General features: G+C 40.3%; 1 protein-coding gene across 3 annotated transcripts in view; it reads right to left on the bottom strand.

Moving 5' to 3' along the window:
• Wapl (WAPL cohesin release factor) overlaps positions 1–22,171 on the bottom strand; it is an 83,738-nt gene that overhangs the window by 49,671 nt on the left and 11,896 nt on the right. Inside the window, exons 1-2 of one of the 3 annotated variants that reach the window (XM_010622584.3) lie at positions 20,668–20,797; positions 18,932–19,449 (exon numbers count right to left, since the gene is read on the bottom strand). In XM_010622584.3, the coding sequence (XP_010620886.1) occupies positions 18,932–19,427 (496 nt within the window). In that variant the 5' untranslated portion in view covers positions 19,428–19,449; positions 20,668–20,797. Of the gene's footprint in view, positions 1–18,931; positions 19,450–19,574; positions 19,672–20,667; positions 20,798–22,171 lie in introns of those variants that run through there. The other 2 variants (XM_010622585.3, XM_010622586.3) reach the window with 2 other exon arrangements.

A 22,171-nucleotide genomic window follows, 5' to 3' on the forward strand; every position in this document is an offset into this window, starting at 1 on the left:
AGGGGCAAAAAAAAAAAAAAAAAAAAAGTGGCAAAACATTTATTCTATTTCAAATGATAAAATTACTTTTCAGCTAGATGTGGAAGCACCTACCTATAATCCCAGCACTTATGAGAGGATGAGGCAGGAGGATCATCTCAATTTTGAAGCAAGCCTGGTCTACATCGCAAGACCTATGGATGCTTTACAGGATCAATACACAGTGCAACCTTCAATGCTACCCAAGAGGGTCAAGCATAACTTGAGTGGCTGAGATATGTATTTACTTACCATTAGGAATGTCTAATTTATGAATAATAAATACCTGTTTAACTCTTAGGTATTTCCCAGGTAAAGGCAAGGAATTATAGTTTTCTTACATGTCAGAAGCACAAATGATAAGAAACTGAAAATCTAACAATTAAAAGCCAATTCTACAATTTGGTATCTTAAAAAATTTCTGAGCAAACCCAAGACTAAATCCAAACCTGAAGAGTAACAGCTTTGTGGTTATAAGTGTGCAGCTGGGTCAGCAGCCCTGCACTGCTCTGTCCATGATAGCTCTGAAGGGCTAAGGCAAGAGGGCCAAGCTCTCGTTTTCATGAGTGTCACAACCTCCTGTCTGTTCAACAGGGCACCACTACCCTACTCTGCTTCCCAGTTATCAAAGGTACTATTGGAAATAATTATTCCCTCTGGAAACTTTTAGTGAGTGCTTGGTATACTTAACCACATGACAGTCTAAGTATTAACCTACATCACTGTTAACCTACATCACTTTTTTGACTGCAAATTAGTTCACTGTCTTAGCACCACAAAATTTACTTAGGCTATTTCTGGTTTATGTAATAAGTATCCTCTCTGAGTTAAAAAAAAAAGTTTAAAAGAATAAACTTTTTATCCAGTTTAAATTTTGTTTTTTGAGACAGGGTTTCATTATATAGTTTAGGCTGGCTTTGAACTCACTATGGAGCCCTGCATAGCCCTGAACTCACAGCAATGCTCCTGCCCCGGCCTCCCAAATCCCGGGATTACAGGCATGCACCACCAAGCCTGGCTTATCCAATTTAAAATTATCACTTTAGCCAGGCACGGGTGGCACATGCCTGTAATTCCAGCATTTGGGAGGCTGAGGCAGGGGGATCATCACAAGTTCGAGACCAGCCTGGACTACATAGTGAGTTGAAGACCAGCTTGAACTGCAGCGCAAGACCCTTTCTCCAAAACAAAACAAAATTACTATTTTAAGTGCTTCCCCACTGGAGAGCCTACACTGCCTTCTGAATGTATATTTTAACTCTCCTCAATAAGCCTATCTAGGCCTCTCAAAAAATCACTACTTTAAGCTTTCTTACCCTTCTTAGCCCTAAAAACTAGGTGTACATTTTGTACATTTAAACAATTACTAGTCTTATCAATATGCCACCTTTTCATATGATACAGGTTGAATCTGACTTTGCTGAAAGGTGATCTTAAAATCTGTTACAAATGTGACAAGTGAGCCTATAAGAAAATATTCTTGCTAAAAGAGCTGTATCATTAACAATCTGTCCACAGGGTCAGGCACTTGGCTCAGTGGTTCCACACACAGCCTGCCTTGAAAGTGCAAGGGTCTGAGTTTGATCCCTGGTACCAAAAAAAAAAAAGACTATCCATGTATTCAACTATGTAGCATAAACAATCCTACAATCAATTATCAAAGTACATTATATACTTTAAATTCTGAAAAACATTACATAGGTAAAGCTAATTTTATAGAGTTCTACAGAAGAAAAGCTGTCCATGATTTCAGTATTTTTGTTTTCTACAGTCCTCAGTCATTTAACTTTCCAATAAAAATCCTTAACTACACCTTCAGGAGAGAACTACAACTAATTTACCCTCAAACGCATAAACAAAACTATATTTAACTGCCCTCCTCCCCCAAATATCCCAGCTTTCCTGTCAAATCCACTAAAACATCAAGTACCTACAGAAAAAAAATAAATGGGGAGGTAAAAAGAAGACAAAAGGGAAATAAAGATAAATTCTAATAAAACTTGCCTTGCCAAGTATGGTAGTACTTATCTGTAATTCCAGCTACTCAAGAGGCTAAGGCAGGCTTGCCAAGCTCAAGGTTAGCCTAGGCAATTTAGCAGTCTGTCTCAAAAAAATAAAATAGGAATTTTTTTCCCTTTTCTTTTTGGGTTTTTTTCTCCCCTGAGACAGGGTCTGGCTATTTAGTTCAGGCTGGCGTTGAACTCACTATGTAGCCCAGGCTGGCCCCGCCAATTCATGGCAATCCTCCTGCCTCAGCCTCTAAGTGCTGGAATTGTACAAGACATGCACCACCATGGCTGGCCTAATAATTTTTTAAAAAGAGGCTGGGAATGTAGCTCAGCAATAGAGTACAGTACTTGATTAACACGAATGAGACCTTGAATTCAATCTCCATACCCACCTCTTCCCAAAGAACAAAAACCCCCAAAATCTGCCTGAAGGGCAGGCTAACTAGAATGAAGTGATACAGTTAAGAATATTTTGCAGCTTATAAAGCAATGGTGGGAACCTATGGAACACATGCTGTGGCTGTTTATCATTGAAAACTATAAAAAGTTCATCACCACTATTATTATCATAGCTATCACAGCTTTGCCAAGAGACAGAATCTATTCATAGTAACTTTTTTAAGACTTCATAAGAGAAACAGAAGTTCATCAATACTTTCTTTATGTGAATGTACTACAGCTTCATGCCAGGAACCCAAAGCCACATTCTAGGGCCTATTCTTCTCAAACCAGAATGAGACTGGACAGGTGGATAGCTCCAGTAAAGACTTAGCCCCATGTCACCTATAGGCAGACACTTAAGCCTTCTCGTGTCTGTTTTTAGTACCACTAGATTAGTAGTCAATCTTTCATATACTGGGCAACATTTAGAGTCTAGCATAATGAAGACTACCTCAAAACAGAAATTACACAGGAAATCTGTACATGCTTGCTGACTGTGGAATTCTTTATGTTTAAAAAAAAGAAGCCATATTCCATAAAGAGAAAAAATACAGTTGGTTCTATACCTCAAACATGAAATATATTCTAGATAACTCAAAGATTTAAATGGAAAATGAAACATACATACCACCAAACAGGGAAATATTAAAAAATACATTACTCAAAATCCACACAGATACAAAATCCATAATCTATATTCATTTACATAAAATATAAAATTTAAGAATGAGAAAAAACATTACCTAAGTTCATAATCTTATGAAAATAGCAACTCATCATGCAGGTAAAACAGGATCAATTCCTCCCTTAACTTAAAAAGAGCTCTCTCAGCCGGGGATTTAGCTCAATGGTTCCGCTGCCTGCCTCACAAGCACAAGGTCCAGAGTTCGATCTCCGGTACCAATAAATGAATGAATAAATAAATAGCTCTCACACAAACCTAAATGAATTAGAGACCTTAAGATGAAAATTTGAAACTTTCAAAATATAGGAATACCTTTAAGAGTCAGTCAAGGAAGGATTTCTTAAGACAAGATACAAAAGGCATTAACCATAAAAGAAAAGAAACAAATTTAATTTGATCAAAATTACATCTTTGATCATGCTTTAAAAAATAAAACTGACAGGGCCAGCGATTTATCTGAATGGCACCATGTCTGCCTCACAAGTGCAAGGTCCTGAGTCTGATCCCTGGTACCACAAAAAAACAAAAACTGCCACATGTAGTGGCATACACCTAGAATCCCAGCATTCAGGAGCCTGAGGTACAAGGATCCAGTGAGTTCAAGGGTTCAAGGACAGTCTGAACTACACAGTAAACCGGGTCTCAAAAAAAAAAAAAAAAAAAAAAATCACTATTTACAAAAACAAGCACTTGAGGTCCTGGGTTTGAGCCATGGCATTGCAAAAAATCAAATTTAAAAAGAACAAGCAGATAAAGAGTGGGGGAATTGAGACTATTAAAATAACTATAACTCAGTAATAACTTACTATCCAATAGAAAAATGATCAAGCAACTTAACCTGTTTCTTTTTTTTCAGACAACTGAATGTGGCATGTGCTTATAACTCCAGCACCCTGGGAGGCTGATGCAAGAGAACTGCACACTGAAGCCCAGGCTGGGCAACTCAGAGACTTCGGAAGAACCTGCCTCAAAGTGGGGAAAAAAAAACAAACAAAAGTAAATATAAAAGGGTTAGAGATGTGGCTCAGTATGAAGCCCCTAGGATCAATCCCTAGAACTACAAAGATAGACAGATAAGATAGACAAGACAGACTAAAGACCAATCTGAACAACTACAAATCTGAACTACAGGCCACATGAGAAAGTGCTTATATTCATCAGTCATTAGGGAGACACAAATTCAATCCATAATATCACAGCGCAACACAGTCCCCAAGAAGTGCCAAAATAAAAAAGACTCACAAGGCCAACTAGTGTAAAGGAAGGATTGCAACATCAAGTGATAGGAGTGGAAACTGGACCTCTCTGGCACCACTTACTTAATTAAGCTAAACACGATTTTTACCTTATGACCCAGCAATTGAAGTACATACAATAAAAAATTCCCTTGAGCCACAAAGCAATTCCCTTTTTTTTTTTTTTTTTTTTTTTTTTTTTTGTTGAGACAGGGTCTCACTATGTACTTGAGATTGACCTGGAACTCACTATGTAGCCCAGGCTGGTCTCCAACTCACAGCGATCCTCCTGCCTCAGCCTCCCGAGTGCTGGGATTACAGGCGTGCACCACCATGCCTGGCCAATTTCCATTTTTAAATGATCAAATATCAGCAATTTCACATGGCTCAAAATAACAGTCATATGCTCACAGCAAAATCATTCCCAATGACTAAAGCCCAACCATCCACTTAAGTACAGCTAAGGGGTCAGGTGCAGCTCCATGAAGAGTAAGTGCTTGTCACACACAAGGCCCTGAGTTCGATGCCCAGTACCACACAAGAGGGGAAAAAGAACAAATAAGTAGTGTGTTGTGTCCTTATAAAGAAATATTGTAGAGCAATAAAAGAAACTATAATTCTGTGAAAGCATATCTTAGTATAACAATCACCTTACAATGGGTAACTTGACTGAATTGTTTAAAATTCAAAATGTTCATGTTGAAGAAATGGTCTTAGCCTGAAGTCAACTATTCATTTACAAATAACTTTTCAAGAATAGGAAATAACCTATGTAACAAGGAATCTTACTACAACATTGTTTCCTGGAGTTTTTGCTGTTGTTTTTGGCTTTAATGAACAATACACAAACACCAATCAATAAAGAACTAATTATCATCCAGCCATATAACTGGAAACTAAGTAGCTAGCTGTTAAGAGGAAGGAGTTCTCATGGAAATATATGGATGCCCTTAGTGATGGTAGTAACAGAGAAATAAGAGAAAAACAAAGATTCCTTTTCATAATTCTTGAATTTCATCCTGTACATGAGTTGTCTGTTCAAAATCTAAAACATATAAAATGTCAAGACTGAGGCAGGAGGATCATCTAAAGTTCAAGGTCACCCTGACCTACACAAATAGTCTCAAAAAATAAATAAATAAAAATAAAACACCAAGGTTATATATTAAGAATCTTAAAGCTTAACAAGGTAAGTAGCTATCTCTGGCACTATTAGCCTGTTGTGCTTCCTGCTCACCACAAGCCTGCTTCAGCATTATCATAGACCCATCTCTGTGAGGTTCCCGCCTTGAAGCAAGGTGCCCTTGGACTGGACACTCAAGTAAGCTTCCCACCTAAGTTGTGTGTCAGCTATTTTGTACCAGAAAGTAGAGCTAATACAATGTCCTCTCAATGCTACTTCTAAAAACAACTACTACACCTATACTGAGAAACACATGATGTGATGCTCAATGACTTATGTAGAAAGATGTTCAGTGTAGCACTTTCTTGTGAATGGTTTAGGTCTAGAACAGTCTCCCAGAGTCTATCTAACGTGTACAAAGGCAAGGCTGTTTTGTTTTGTCTTGCTTTGCTTTTATAGTTTGAGAACAGGTGTCACTATATAGTTCAGCCTGGCCTCAACTTGCCAAGTGCTGAGGTCACAGGCATGAACCACCAGGTCCAGAAGAGGGGGTGCTTTTGGACGGTGACGGGATCATCAGTGGATTACTGCAGTAGCTGAATATGCTGTTAGCAAGTGGGAATTGGTTGGAGAGACCTGGAAAAATATATTCTTGTCCCAGCTCCTTCTTTCCTTCTCCGCTTCCCGGCTACCATGAGTTGAGCAGCTAACCTCTGCTTAGTTCCTCCACCATGCCATTTCTGCCTTGGAGCCAGTCACTCAAGTACTGAAACTTTGGGCCAAAATAAACCCCTCTCCTTTAAACTGTCGGCACTGAGTATGTTGTTTCAGCAATGGGAAAGTGACTAACATATTTTATAATGGCAAGAGACCAGAAACAGCCAAGATATCCAGTGACTAGTTTAAAATATGGCACATCTATACAATGGAAAACTATAGTGCTACTAAACAGTGGGTACAGTAAGTTTAAACTCATATATACCTATATATCTATATATAGATATATGCCTATCTATATATATAGATATATACCTATCTATCTATCTATCTATATATAAAAATAATATATTTAGTCCTTTTTTTTGTTTGTTTTTTGGTACCAGGGGTCAAACTCAGGTCCTTGCACTTGCGAGGCAGGTCACAGCACCACTGATCTAAATCCCTGGCCCAGTATTAGCATTTTTTAAAATGTCTTTGCTAGTATTAGTATTTGTTAATGACAGTTGATTTAATATGGCCACAGCCCTAAAATCAATTCCCAGCACGCCCCCACCAAAAAACAAGAGAGGGGGGAAAAAAAACATTCACAGCATTAGCTTCAGTGGAAAGCAAAAGACTTTTCACTGTCAGTAAATGGAGACATTAATCACAGGTCCCTAGAAAGCTGCTTGAAACATGGCACATCTTCCTCAGAGGAGCAATTTTACTTAAAGATGTAAAAGGCACAAAACACTAAAAATTAAAACAAACAAACAAAACACCAAGTTAAGGGGCTGGCTGGGTAGAGTGCTTGCCTGGCATAAGGGAGGCCCTAGATTTGATCCCCAGAACAGAAAAGAGAAGGAATAAACAGTTAAAACATTTCAAATTGTAATCCAAAACGTTTCTACAAAGCTAACCTATAAAACAAAATTTACACACAATTTTAAAGACTAAACAGTAAGCTAGGACTGGTGGCATAGTACCGCAATAGGTAAAGCAGTTCCTAGCCTGCACAAGGCCCTGGGTTCAATCCCCATCACTAAAAAGCAAAAGAAAAAAGTGAACTAAAAGCAATTTCAGAAGTTCCACTCAGCTGGGAGCAGACCAGGTTAATGCAACCACCCCCATCCTCTATCAACACAGCCCACAGAAAGAGCTGGACTGCCAACAGCTTGTGCTCATCTCTGAAACACTCCCAGTAGAGCAGGCAAGACAGGCTACACCCCAGCCACAGTTCCACCAGTACTCCTTGGGCCTCTCTTCTAGATAGCAATTAGCTCTTCAAACTAAATATACTTATGCCTGGAGGTACACAAGGACCTTCCAAAGCATACATGGGCACAATTATACTTTAAGGAAATTCACTTCTAAATGCCCAACCATCACTCCTACTACTGATTTACCAACCCACTTGGGATCAATCAGTCAATCACTCCTCCCCCATTACAAATGGCACAAGCCAGATGTGATGGTACACGCCTGTGATCCCCACTAGGAAGGCTGAGGCAGCAGGGTTGTGAGCTAACCTATGCTACATAGTGAGTGCAAGGCTAGCCTGAAGTACACAGTAAGGACCTGTGTCAAATAAATGAAGGAAGGAAGAAAATGGGGAAGGAGGGCAGGCAGATTACATATCCCTAATCCCACTATGCAAAATATATGGTGAATGTTTACATTTTAAAAATTTACTGGAGCCAGGTGTGGTGGCGCATGCCTGTAATCCCAGCACTCAGGAGGCTGAGGCAGGAGGATCGCTGTGAGTTGGAGACCAGCCTGGGCTACATAGTGAGTTCCAAGTCAGTCTCAACTACATAGTGAGACTCTGTCTCAAAAAAAAAAAAAGCAAAACTAAAACAAAAAACCAAAGCAAAACAAACAAACAAAAAATTTACTGGACTGGGGATTTAGCTCAGCAGCATTGCAACTACCTCACAAGTGCAAGGTCCCGAGTTCAATCCCCTGTACCAAAAAAACAAACAAAATCAACAAACAAATAGAAATTTACTAGAATTGCCACTAATCTCCCTCAAAATATCCCCCCTTGCTTTGAACACTTATCTCATTGTTCTTGTCACTTTCTGAAGCAGTTCTGAAAATCCTCTTTCTGTCTTTACAGATGTGATAAAAAATATGGTTAAGACTACCATTAAGTGCCATTAACAGAAAAGCAGTCTACTAAAAACATCCATTTTAGGGGGCCGGGGATTTAGCTCAGTGGTGCCGCAATGCCTGCCTTGCAAGCGCAAGGTCCTGAGTTCAATCCCTGGTACCAAAAAAAAAAAAAAAATCTATTTTTATTCACTGGATCTGGAACTCTGCAAACTTTGGGCTTTTCCCCAAAGTCAATCATGACCATGAAAGATAAACGTTTTGAATCCACATCAAGGTAGCCAGGACAGTGTAGCTGAACACTCAGGAAAGAGGACTTCCAGATCTGCTTGACAAAATGGCACAAACAATGGGATGTGTGTTCAAAGCAAGAGGTAGTATGCTGAGGGGGATTAAATGGCAATACTGTAAGAAATATTTTTAAACATTCACTGTAGTTTCCCATCACATCTTATACATTCCTCCACTTCTAGCCTGATTTATGATGAGAGAATATGATAAATCATTGTCTTCTGTGCTTCACAGCAACATCAACTCATGGCTGGGTAACAAAGCCTTTGCATTTGGGTGGTTTCTAACAATCACCTTCCAAAACGTAGAAAAGGTATAATTAAAATGACTCATTAAAAAATAAAATGAATTTTTAATGCTATCTTATGATCTATGGCATATAGAAGGTACATATAACAGAAACTGCAACAAGAAAATTATTCTTATTTTGCCAGTTTTGTCAACAGTGATATTCATTACACATAACACTAATTTGAAAGGCCACGTACACTCATAAATAAATTAACCTTTAAAATGTACAGCAATCCTGTCAGATGCACACCTGTGATCCCAGCATTCTGGGGGCAGGAAGATCACAAACCTGAACTGAGCCCATCCTGGACAATGCAGTATGCATTGCCTCAAATTTTAAAAACGCTAGGGCCAGGGATTTGGCTCAGTGGTTCCACAGCCTGCCTTACACGCACAAGGGCCCAAATTCGATCCCTGGTACCAAGAAAAAAAAAATGGCTAGGGATATAGCTCAGTAGTAGTACGCTGGCCTTATATGAGCAAAAGCCATGTTCAATCTCCTAGTGCAAAATAAACAAGACAAACAAAAAAATCTACAAATACACACAAGAGGAAGAAGAGGGCCAGGCATGGTGGCACATGCTTGTAATTCTGGCACTGAGGAGAGAATTGCAGGAGAATTGCCATGAATCTGAAGCCAGCCTAGGCTCCATAGTGCGTCTAAGACCAGCCTGAACTACATTGCAAGACCATAAACTGAAAAAAGAAAAGAAAACAAGAAATCTCTATGAAGCTAAAGCTGGGCATAGTGCAGTTTGGGAGGCTAAGCAGGAGGATTTGAGTTCGAGGCCAGCCTGAGCTATAAAGTGTGACCTTGTCTCAAATAAAACAAACAAAAAAATCACTAGGCTACAGTAGTCCTTTTATCCATGTTTTATTTTCCAATGTCACTACACACCGTCCAAAAGTATGAAATGAAAAATTCCAAATAAACAATGTGTAAGCATTAATTTGGCCACTGTGATGCAGCCTGATGAAATCTTACACCATCCCAGCAGGACACGAAATGACCCTTGGCCCGGTCCACCTGACTGTACATGTGGTACCACCTCTCGCTCCCCATGGTTTATCTGTGCCCCTCTCCAGCTGACCAGTTAACCCTGATGCTGCACTGGAAGGCCTCAATAGTCTCACCACACACAGAATGGTTAGAAAACACTCCACCAGGCTAGTCACTCGATTTTTGTTATAGTTCCTTGTTCTCACAGTTCTACTGTATTACTGTGGTATCTCTCTGTGATAACTTCATCATAAACACTCACATTTGAAAACAAAACAAAACGAAAACAGTACTTACAGGGTGTGGTGCTACCGAAGGTTTCACCTAATTGTGTGTGAGTGGCTGTTTTTAACAGCACTGGGAGTTGAACCCAAGGCTACTCTACAACTGAACTATGTGCCCACTCGTTCTGAGAGAAGGTGTTGCTAAGTTGCTCAAGCTGCCTTGAACTTGCAATTGTCCTACCTCAGCCTCCCAAGTAGATATTACAGGTGTGTGCCGCTCTGTCAGGCACATGTTTTAAAGAATCAGTATACAGAAAATCATTTGCAAACATTTAAATTTAAGATAAATATTTTCTGTATCAGCAACCCTCCACATAGGTGTGAACTAAAATGTAAAAAGTAAGTCTACACAAAAACCTAAATGTGAACGCTTATGGCACCTGTTTGTGTTTGTGTTTGTGTGTGTGTGTTTTGGTTTTTTGTTTTTTGAGGCAGGGTTTTGCTATGCAGTTCAAGCTGGCCTTGAGCTCACTATGGAACCAGGCTCGTTTCAAACTCATAGTGATACTCCTGCCTCAGCCTCCCAAGTGCTGAGATTACAGGAATGTCCCACAGCTCCCAGCTCTTGCATTCATAACTGCCAAAAACTCAAAACAAGCCCAATGTCCAAAAGGCAGGTACACCAGGGTATAGACACAATGAAATACTATTCAGCCAGAAAAGTGGGCTACTTACACATGCAATAGCACATGGTACTCTTGAAATTGTCAATGAAAGACGTCAGACTGAAAAGGCCACACACACTATATGGTCTACAACATTTTGGAAAGACAAAACTGTAAAGACAGAAAACAGATCAGGTGTCAACAGCTGGAGGTGGGAAAAGGAACTGACAATAAATAGGAAAGAAAGAAAAGAGAAATGGGAGGAAGGGGTCCCCAATGTGGTCCCGGGGCTGAAACCCTGGGCCTCTAAACTGCTGGGCAACTGATCTACTACCACATCCCCAGCCCTAAAAAAACTTTTTTTTTTTTTTCTTGAGACAGGGTCTCGCTAGGCAGTTCAGGCTGGCCTTGAATTTACTACAGAGTGCAAGCCAGCCTCAAACTCACAGTGATTCTCCTGTCTCAGCCTCCTGAGTGCTAGGATTACAGGCATGTACCACCATGCTTGGCTAGAAACTTTTGAAGGTGATGAAAATTTTCTATGCCTTAATGGTGGCACAGTGATGACATACTACAGACATTTCCCACAGCATACAAATTGTTCTTAGGCACTGCATTAGGTACCTTTTAGATTCACTCTCTACTTTGCCCTTAGCCCAGGGAGGCTGATGTGTATTTTAAGATTTCCTAGCTGGGCATGGTAGTGTGCGCTTATAAAAGCTCACTCTTCTACTTTAGATTCGATTTGTTTTCCCTTCTTCTCAGGCCCCAAATTAACCTGTCTTTCTCTCTCTCAGAAATAATCTCTTCTGTACGTTAAGAGAAACAAAGCAAAACCAAACTCTCAGTCAGCCTTATCCTCTACCCTCCCAGGAAGGTCACATTCTCACCCACCATCCCAGTCCAGGAAATCCAGAGCTGGACTCCCAGGATTCTTCTGTCCCGTGCTATGGATTAAACACCCCAAAGGTTCTTCTATGCATTAAAATCTCCAAGAACTCCTGTCCCTGCAGCTGCCCTGTTCTTCTCCATCCCTTCAAACACCTTTAGCAAATCATGCCCAACTGCTACCCCCATTTTGTCACGCCTCAGAACACTCCTACCAAGCTGCAAATCTAATGCCTCTGTTATAATCCTTATTTTAGATGACTACAGTGGTGATCCAATTCAGTTGATCCTTTCATGAAATATCTTTCTGCTCACTTCAGGAAAAGATTACCTGCCAGACTTCCTTTCAGTGGAATAGCTGCTCCTCCCTGATTTCCTTTTCTAGTTTCTTATTTCCTCCATCTGGGAAATACTAGAAATTCTTCACAACTCAGTCTTAACACATCTTCCCTTACACTCTCCTTAACAACTTCATCTAATTCCATATCTCCAAGGAACAGCTGAAATATTGAACTGTGTGTTTTATTGTCCCTAATCAAGACTTATCTGAACCCTATCCCAACAGATTTGCCCCTTAAACAATGTATTGCAAACATTTCAAACCAGTATATCAAAATCCAGAATTCTTAACTTTCCCTCAAAATGTCCCATCTCAATAAATGATACTGCTCATGGGCTCCCATTCCATACTTGGGAATTACTCTTGATGTTGCCTTTGTCCTCATTTCCCATGTCACCAAGCTCTGCTGCTTTTAGCTTTTTCTGACACCAACGTTTCTCAGATTAAATGTCAACCTTGCTGGCAGACAAGGTCAATAAGCCTAGCACACATGCCCACAGCACCCTGTGTTTTTCCAGAATTGGCAACAATTAAAAGAGACAAAAATCATAGCTGGAGGTTGGAAAGAAGGAATCCCCAGATCTTCCACGAACAAATTCACCCCTGCCACCTTCAAAGGAATCTGGAAAAACTGAAGATTTCTTCCTTCCTAAAAGCACGGGCTGCATCAGAAAACTTCACCAATAATCTGGCTCTGCCAAGTACAGAATATGTATGAAAAATTTCTTTGGAAAGCAGCAAGTACCACCCAGATGTACTGTCACTGTGCTCTTGGCAGCTATGATAGCAGAAGAAGACAGCTCCACTTCTTAGAAGACTGTGTTTACAGTTTCTGTCCATTGGCCCAGGGCTGGGGTTCAACCAGAAGCTAAAAACAAACTTGTTAGTGGACTCCTGCACGTTTTGCTACGTACAAATCTTGCAGATGATTCCCCTTTTGCTCAGAAAATCTTTCAGAGAAAATCTTTTGTAAGAAAATTTTGTTTTGCCAGGCATAGTGGCACACGCCTGTACTCAGGAGGCAGAGGCAGGAGGATTGCTGGAAGTTTGAGGCCCGCCTAGGCTACATAGTGAGTTCAGGGCCAGCCTGAACTACAAAGCAAGACCCTGCCTAAAAAAAACACAAAAAACAAAAACAAAACAAAATTAAAAAACAGCAAGTTTTGCTTTATAATAAACTGAATTTATATAAAATTGAAATCTTATTCATAACATGAATATTGTTGAACATTTAAACACAATACACAAAATTTTTAAATAAAAGATATCTATTATTTGTAAAAGTAATGTCAGCTGTGAACATGGGTATGGTGGTACAGACCTATAATCTCAGCCACTTGGGAGCCTGGGGCAAGAGGATCTCAAATGGAGGCCAGACTGGGCATACTTAGGATCTGTCTCAAACTTTAAAAGGGATAGGGAATGTAGCCCAGTGTTAGACTACTTACCAAGCATGCAAAGGGCCCTGAGTCCAATCCCCAGCACTGCTAAATAAAAAAATAAATAAGGTTCATTTTATTCACTAAGTATTAAAAACAGGTTAGCCATATGCTTCTTAAAGAGAAAATTATTTGTTTGGGGTTTTTTGTTTGTTTGTTTGTTTTTTGTCTTTTGTTTTGGTACGGGGATTGAACTCAGACCTTGCACTTGTGAGGCAGGCAGGATTTAACCACTGAGCTAAATCCCTGGCCCAAAGAGAAAAAGATAAACAAAGATAATAAGGAAGCTGAACACGATGGCATATGCCTATAATCCCCACATCTGGGAGCTCGAGGCCAGTCTGCACTACATAGTGAAACCCTGTCTCAAAAAACAACAACAACAACAAAAACCAAGGCTTAGCACAAATCAGGAACTGAGAAATCACGTTTTTTATCGCTTTTTTTTTTTTGGTACCAGGGATTGAACTCGGGTCTTTGTGCTTGCAAGGCAGGCCACCAAACCGCTGAGCTAAATCCCCAGCCCTTTATCACTTTTCTTAAAAAGTAGTTTATTTTAGGTATGGCTACACAAGAAATGCACTCACAGCTTGATGCAGTAGCACATACCAATAATCCTAGCACTCAGGAGGCTGAGGCAGGATTGACACATTCGAGGCCAGCCTGGAGTACATACTGAGTTCAAGGCCACCCTGAACTACACAGTAAGACCCTGCCTCAAAAAAATAAAAGAGAGAAATGCACTCACTATCTAAATAAAGACAAGTAACTCTTGCTGCTATAGTACCATACTTTCAGGATTGTAAAAGTAATCCTCATTAATTTGTCCTCACTTTATCCAATAAGCAGATAACAAGCTCATCTGATCATAAATTCCTGGCCTACTTAAAACTTTCAGGAATAGAAAAATTAATTTCCCTTCCTAAAAACCATCTTCAGTTCTAAAACCAAAATTCGTAATTTGACAATATCATCCCTCAAACTCACACAAATACTCAAGTATAGTTTTAAGCAAATGGAAAAAAATTACTGGCTACAAAACCTGTCATGCAAATGAAGCGACTATGCCATAGTTATCTCAATATTTGGCAGGATATGTAGACTGAATCCCAGCTGGCTGGCAAGGAAAGTGTGCCAAGTAGGAATCTAAGTCTTTACACTTTTTATTCTAGAGTCCAGGCTCACAAAGACAGAAAAGGGAAGTAGCTGGCCAGAAAAGGTAAGAGATGCTTTCTTTTACCTTTAATGCACACAGCCCTAGATTCCTAACTTTAAAGAATACCTGCAGATCTCTTACAACAGTGAATTTCAGCTCCTGCTAAAAGTAATTGTTAACTGGCACACCTGGTCAAGATCTCATTGGCTTCAAAAGCAACTACAATCAGAGTATTTTGTTTTTACATTAGGGATTAGATACAGAAATATTTGCAGATGAAAACAGAAATCCTGAATTTGCTTTAAAATAACTTAGGGGGCTGGGGAGTTGTGGCATATATTGTAATCCCAAGGCTTAAGAAGCTGAGACAGGAGTATCTCAAATTCAAGGTGAGCCTGAGCAACTTAGCAAGACTGTCTCAAAGAAACTAAAATGGATTGGAAATGAAGTTCAGTGGTATAGCTGCTTGCCTAGCAGGAATCATAAAGCCCCAACACTCAGGAGTTCACTCTGGGTTCAATTCCCAACACTGGGGTGGGGGGGATCCATCATTACAAGGGGGTAAAGAAGGACAGGAGAAAGAAAGAGGGGCTTGGTATATGCAATAGACAAACGTGACTTGCCCTGTCCTGATGACTGCTGAAGCACATAAGGTTCTTTTACTATTCTATTTTCACATATCTGAAAGTTATTATAATAAGAACTTCCTTCCTCTTGTTTAAATCAGGGGGTCAGGCATTAGCAGCCCATCTACCTCACTTTGCTGAGGGTTCTTAGCACTTGCTTAGAGAGTGCCAACCATGACGCTCCCTTACCCCTCATTCTCAGTCTCCTCTCCAAACTGCCCCAACTTTCCAAGGTGCCACCTCAACAGTATGAAGACAGCTTTCTTGGGTGGGGGTGACAATGTCATCTGTGTGCATCAGATGCAACAATAAATTAACACCTTATAAAATCAATATGCTCCAAGAAGACAGACATACTGAAAAGGGGAAAAAAGAAACCTGAAAGGGATAGAACAGTTCAGCAAAAAGGGGGAAAAAATGTCACATATTCCTCTACAGAGAAAAAACATAAGAATGCAATGCCAGTAAAAACAACAAAATAGTTCTGATCTTGAAGAAGTCTTTTCCCCAATGTGATAGAATTGTAAAGCAAAAAATGATCCATGTCTCCCACAAAAGATGACACAAAACTTAACCTGTGCACTCTGAACATGTCATTGATACACTGTCTAAAGGGGTTTTTTGTTTTTTGCTTTTGGAGATAGGGGCTCCCTATGCTATGGTTCAGACGGGCCTTGAACTCACTATGTAGCATGGGCTGGTCCCAAAGTCACAATCCTTCTGCCTCAGCCTTCAGAGTGCTGGGATTACACAGGTGTGCACCACCACACCCAGCTCTACTAGTTCTTTAATAAAGCACATGAACATGATATGAAGACTGCTGAGATTTCTAAACCCAGAATAGGTATACAATCTGGTTTTATCTAGAGAAAGAGCCTACAATTAACAACTTCCAGAAGGGTCTCTAATTCAAAAAAGGTCAGGGAACCACTGAAGATTTATAACTCTCCTCAAAAGCTTATATGCACGGCCCAGGGATTTAGTTTCAGGTGCCTGCATCACAAGTGCAAGGGCCCAAATTCAACCCCCAGTACCAAAAAAAAAAGCTTAGATGCAGATTCCTAAACTTAACACAGTATTAGGAAGTTAATATAATACTCCTAATTTAACATATTGTTTGTAAGATGACAAGGCTTTCTGAGAGAGAAGGCAATGACAATCTGACAGACAAGCAAGAAGAATCTAGGTACAAAAGAAATGCTAGACATTCATAGAGAGGGAAGAAATAAAAAAAAAGATTACAACGTACAGAAGCAGGCCAGCTGTGGCAGTTCACACCTGTAATCTCAGCACTATGAGAGGCTGAGGCAGGAGGATGTCAAGTTTGAGCCCAGCCAGGACAACTTAGGGAGAACCTACTGGGGGGGGGGAGCTATAACGCAATCTCCAATGCCACCAAAAAAGAAAAAAAGTATAAAGTATAAAGGTAACCAACTTATGTATGTACTTATAAAAGATTTATAAGAACAACTGACTTGCACACTTGCACCGATTTGAGGCAGAATAAAACTACCTTGAAAACTAAAAGCAGTTCCTCAAAGTTTGCTTCTTATGCTACAGGGGGCTGCCAGGGTTGCTGGAGCTCTGAATGACCAAGGGAGAAGAGATTAAAAAGGAACAAAGATTCCCAGTGCCGCACCATTCCCTTTCCAGTGAGGGTACCTCTGAGGCGGATGCAGGACAAGATATTCTTAAAAACATACATTTATCTGTATTTCAATCTACACTCTCTCCTCACAAACCCATGAGAATGAAGTGTGGATTCATGGTCTGCCCTCAGGATCAGCACTGGAATTACAATGCCATTACATTAAAATAGGAAGCTGTCACCACACTCTACAGAAGAGCCTAGCTGCAACTCCCACCACCTTCCAACAGCATTGTGGACAGGTGAAAATGTTTCATCAGCAAAGCTATGCTGCCTATGACTATGTAAGCACTGAGTCCCCGTCCTCTTCCCTAAACATGCCTCCCTATCAGTACCCTCAGCCACCAGGGCCACAGCTGCCAACTATGCCCATCCTCCACCTCCCACACCATGTGGCCAGCTCCACTATTCTGGCTCCTGCCTACCTGTCCCATGCTGCAAATTAACTACCTGTGAAGAGGCAGGAATGGCAGCAAGAACACCTCACAGATCAGCTGTAACAGCATTCCCAGAGCCTGGCACAGAGCCAGCCAGAGATGGAACTCAAAAACATGCTGAAATGCAACCAGTAAATCCCATCCCAGTCTGTCACTTAACCTCTTTGAGTCTCAACTTGGAAATGAAGAGAGGAGTTAAAATTCAAGTTAGCTCAAAAGTTCTATGATTATACTGCATTTTTAGGAACTGACCGGGAAAGATTTTATGCTATTTAACCTCGGTTTAATGCATGAACAATGCTTCAGGAGCAATGTGGGCAAAGCAGTAAGGACAGCCAGCTCAGAATTAACCCAGAGGATCAAGGGAATGACAGTAACAGCTGGCTCTCCCTCTCATCCAAGGGAAGAAGAGGGCGAAAAACGCTCAGCCCTTCTAGTCCACTGTGCAAGGCACACTACAAGACACTGCTGCATGTGACTTGTATGGAGCTAGAAAGTCACTCCATCCATGAAAGCAGTACTAGGGAAGTTTTGTCCTTATGTCCTTTCAAGATATGAGCTCTAAATAGCCTTACAGTCTCACTAATCTTAGCTAAGAAGTCCAGAACGAAGGTGCATTTTCAACTAGAATGGCTGCTGTCACCCATTAGCTAATAGGGTACCCGCATTCTCTCTACCCTGCTCCTCAGCCTCCGTCCTTGAGCCAGCTTCCCTTTTACTGTTTACTGTAAGCCTAGATCTTTCACACAAGCAGGCATGGGTACAAGTGACCAGACATTTTGGAGGCTATACTAGATGCCACACTGACGAAGAGTATGTAGCAAATACACTTGCAATAATGCCTGCCTCTTCCACATCTCTACCCAATACCCCCTTAATCTTTCTGAACTAGTTTTTCAACTCTAGCACTCCTAGCTAATCTTCACTGTCATTACCAGGAACCACTAAAGTCCTCTACAGCAGTGGTGGCGAACCTATGACATGCATGTTATTTTTCTTTTAAGACAAGTGGTGTTAATGTACGAATTGATTTTCCTAAACTAAAACCTCAATTTTCAGGTTTAATTGCAGTATTGGCTCTTTGTGGGTTTTGGATTGCAGTTTGGGCACTTGTCTTAGCCATCACTGTTCTATAGTAAAAGAAATGAGACAATATGCAGTTCTAACACAAGGAAACATGTTTCTTACTGAAACTGGGCTTACAGATTTATGAAAGACAGTTCCCAAATATAGCTGGAGTAATAAGCCTAAAAACAATAATATCCAAGCCAAGTGTGGTGGTGTATGCCTATAATCCCAACACTCAGAAGGCTGAGGTAGGAGGATCCCGGTGAGTTCGAGACCAGCCTGGGCTACACAGTGAGTTCCAGGTCAGTCTCAACTACATAGTGAGACCCTGTCTCAAAAAAAACAAAACAAAACAAAACAAAAAAACCCTGAACAAAAAAAAAGTTCTGAAATCTTATACAAAACTGTCAACAGTCTCCATTGATCATAACTGCAGAAAGCAAACCTAAGTGATATAGTATTTTCAAATTCAAATCATTTACATAATGGCTTGCAAAAAGCTCTCTTGGCTTATCATGAAGAAAGTGCAAACTTACCCATAGCCATTAATTCAGTGCAGCCACTTCTGCTGGCCTCATCTTCCTGGAGTCGGTCTGTGGCCCTCTCTTTTCCAGGCAGAGCAGCCTCCAGAGGTGAGCTTGAAGGAGACACAATGCCGTCTTCCCCCACCATGGGCCCGGTTCTGCTGTTAACTTCAAGTACTGAAATGACTTCCTCCAGCGGAGCTGCTTCACTTGCCTCTGAGTAGGAGCTTTTACCCTGGGCTAAATTCTTAGAAGAAACCGGTAGAGACTCATCATCACTATCAAATCCAAAAGGGTCACCAGTATTTTCCTCTTCTACTTTAGATTTCTTCGGAATTTCTTGGATATCTGGTTTAAAATTGGGCCTCTTCTGCCCTAATTTAGCCATAAATGTGGTCTCTCCCCATTTTGTGCTAAGGGTGGTCCGTTTGTTGGAAAAGACTTCATCAAATTTTGAGCTGCCATTGCCTCCTTTCCTACTGTATGTTTTCCCAAATCTGGATGTCATTTTGACACCTGTTTCATATTCCCTGTGAAAAGAATTTAAGAAAATACATAATCACTAAATACTTAACAAGTATGAAACATTGTGCATAGAAAAATATGAATCTATCTATGAATTCTCTTGTGTCTCTTCAACATTCAGCATACAAACCTTTAAAAATGGTTACATAAGCCAGATGTTGTGGTGCAGGCTTGCAATCCTAGCACTCTGGGAGGCTAAGGCAGAAGAATCACAAGTTCAAGCCCAGCCTGGGCAACAAAAAATAAAGAGAATTGAGGATACGGCTCAATGCCAAGGCCCTGGGTTTGGGTTCAATCCCTAGTGCCACAAAGAATAAATAAGCAAATAGATAAATGGAAGAAGATAAACAGACTCATTTTTCATTTTGTATGCTTCCATGTACTGATATTACCAATGAATACATAATAACAGTGATAACTTCTAATATGATATCCAGAAAACCAACTTACACATGTGAAACATTCTTTCACGTTTCCAAAACTTAGTATTCTCATAAACATCATTTTTACCTTAAAAGTAATCTGAATAAGGTAATTACCCCTAATAAAAAAGCTTAAGCACAAAATGTTAATTTTTTTCAGGATCTCAGAAATGTCAAGACAGTTGACTAAAGGACTCACAGCACTTATACGAAGAAAAAAGGTCAGGAAACTGGTGTTTTCTCATGTACCTGCAGCTTTTAACCCAACCTTGAAGATTCTGATAGCTGGATTAAAGCATTTTGGGCCATGACTTAAAAAAAAAATCCCTTAGTTGGCCACATCCCCAAGTGCAAGACATCATCTTTACTCTATCTTCTTTGTCCCTGTAGCATTGTGCTCACTTGCTGAGTGTCACTTTCTGGAGCTGGAGAACCTGAGCACATTATACTGCTCCATGAATTATTACAGGAATAGAAATACATCACCTTTATTTTCCTGACTTATAAATGACAAATCAATTCATCTGATTTATCTACATAATTACAGTACGAAGAAAAAATTTTCCAGGGAAGTAAATCAAGAGTCAAACTTTTTTTTTTAAACATTACACTACTTTTTTAAGCACAATCAATTTTTACCCATTTCTGCCACTTTGTCTTTCTATAGTTTAAATATCAATACATCACTTGTTACTAGAAAGAGGTGAACAACTGCTTGGGGACTTGATAAATCTTCATTATTTCGAAATTTACAATGAAAATTATTTTCACCAATACTTTTAAATATGTTTTGATACGTACTTTTCATTTTCTTCTTTTATTAACTTATATTTATGCAACTTATAATGAATCTCTGTCCAAGTTAAATATATACTCAGTAGAGGATCCCCGCAAGCTTACGAAGAAGCCGATTCTAAACTGACAAAATAATAAATTAGTCATCATACACATTTGTGCTAAAACAAGTTTTCATGAGGGAGACCGATTTCCCCTTCTACTACAGAAAGTAAAACTAACAAATTTTACTATTTTTACTGTCTTCTATTACATTAAAAAAAAAAAAAACCTAAAGTATTTTGGGTAGCTACCAAGACAGAATAAGATCATTTCATTTCAATGATGTAAAGCTGAGATCTACAGGCCTACGTTTGTTTACATATACACCAAAATGCTGAAATGTTTTGGATATACTTCCACGGTAATGGTCTAAAAGTGCTGACTAAAGGCCAAACTAAAAATCTAGACTTAAGCTCCTTAGGCTAAACATCAGAAAACCTCACTGAACAAATGGTCCTAACACCACAAAGCATTCACTGTTGAAAGTTTAATCTGCAGATAAATATTTGATACTAAAGAGTTAATTACAAAACTGCCTCTTTTTTTGGGAACTGGCTTTCAAAACACACTGAAAATGTGAAAATGAATAACATGAGCGATTTTCCAACCTAAAAGGACTGGAAAGAGTGTAAATTAGGCAAATTTGGTTGGGCTGGTAAGCGCTGACCCAAGAAGTATGCGTACATGGGTTTTCATTATGTAATATTTCGTATTTCTGACTACCTTTACAGTTCCCTTATAATCAAATGCCTTTAAATAACAAAGACTACTGCGAAGGCATTATCGAAACATCAAGTACGTACAAATCCCAAACTAAGTGTGCAGATATGTTTGACATTACATTTTAAGTCTGTTTCAATCACACAACATATCTTACTCAGACTTCGAACATCAAAGTCAAAAGGAAAGAATGATTCACGACCAAATGTTTTCGGTCTTTGGGCTTCTACCCCTGCTCAAAGTCAGGTAGCATTTTGAAAAGTGTGCTGGGATTAAAAAAAAAAAAAAAAAGTCCTCACACTAACCACCTTCCCGATCGAGCGTCTTCCCGATCACCGGGGCTTTGGGGGATTCCACGAAGCAAGGAAAGTGGCAGCGGTACAGCGATCCCCGCAGAAGCCCGCACCCGGGAGACCAAGAGTCGGTCCCCTCCGCAGGACGCTCACGCAACTTTTCTCCTCCCCGCCCCCACCGCCCGGGACAGCGATTTCGCTCCCGACGCCCCGGAAGCCGCTGCCACCGAGTCCCTGGGGCATCGCGAGGCCTCGGAGGCTGCTAGAAGTAGAGAAGACTATGGGGAGAGAGCTCAGGACGGGAATCGCTGCCGCGGACCAGGGTTAGGAGGGAAGTTGAGCAGCGGGCAGGCGCCCGGGAGGAACTCAGAGGAAGGGGAACGGAAGAGGGGAAGAGTCCTCGGGTCGCTGGCCGGCCCAACTTCCCCGGCACTCCCGCCGCCTTGGCCTCCCCG

This window comes from Fukomys damarensis, unplaced genomic scaffold (genome assembly GCF_012274545.1).
Source record: "Fukomys damarensis isolate Sample0158 unplaced genomic scaffold, DMR_v1.0_HiC HiC_scaffold_1, whole genome shotgun sequence".
Lineage (NCBI taxonomy): Eukaryota > Metazoa > Chordata > Mammalia > Rodentia > Bathyergidae > Fukomys > Fukomys damarensis.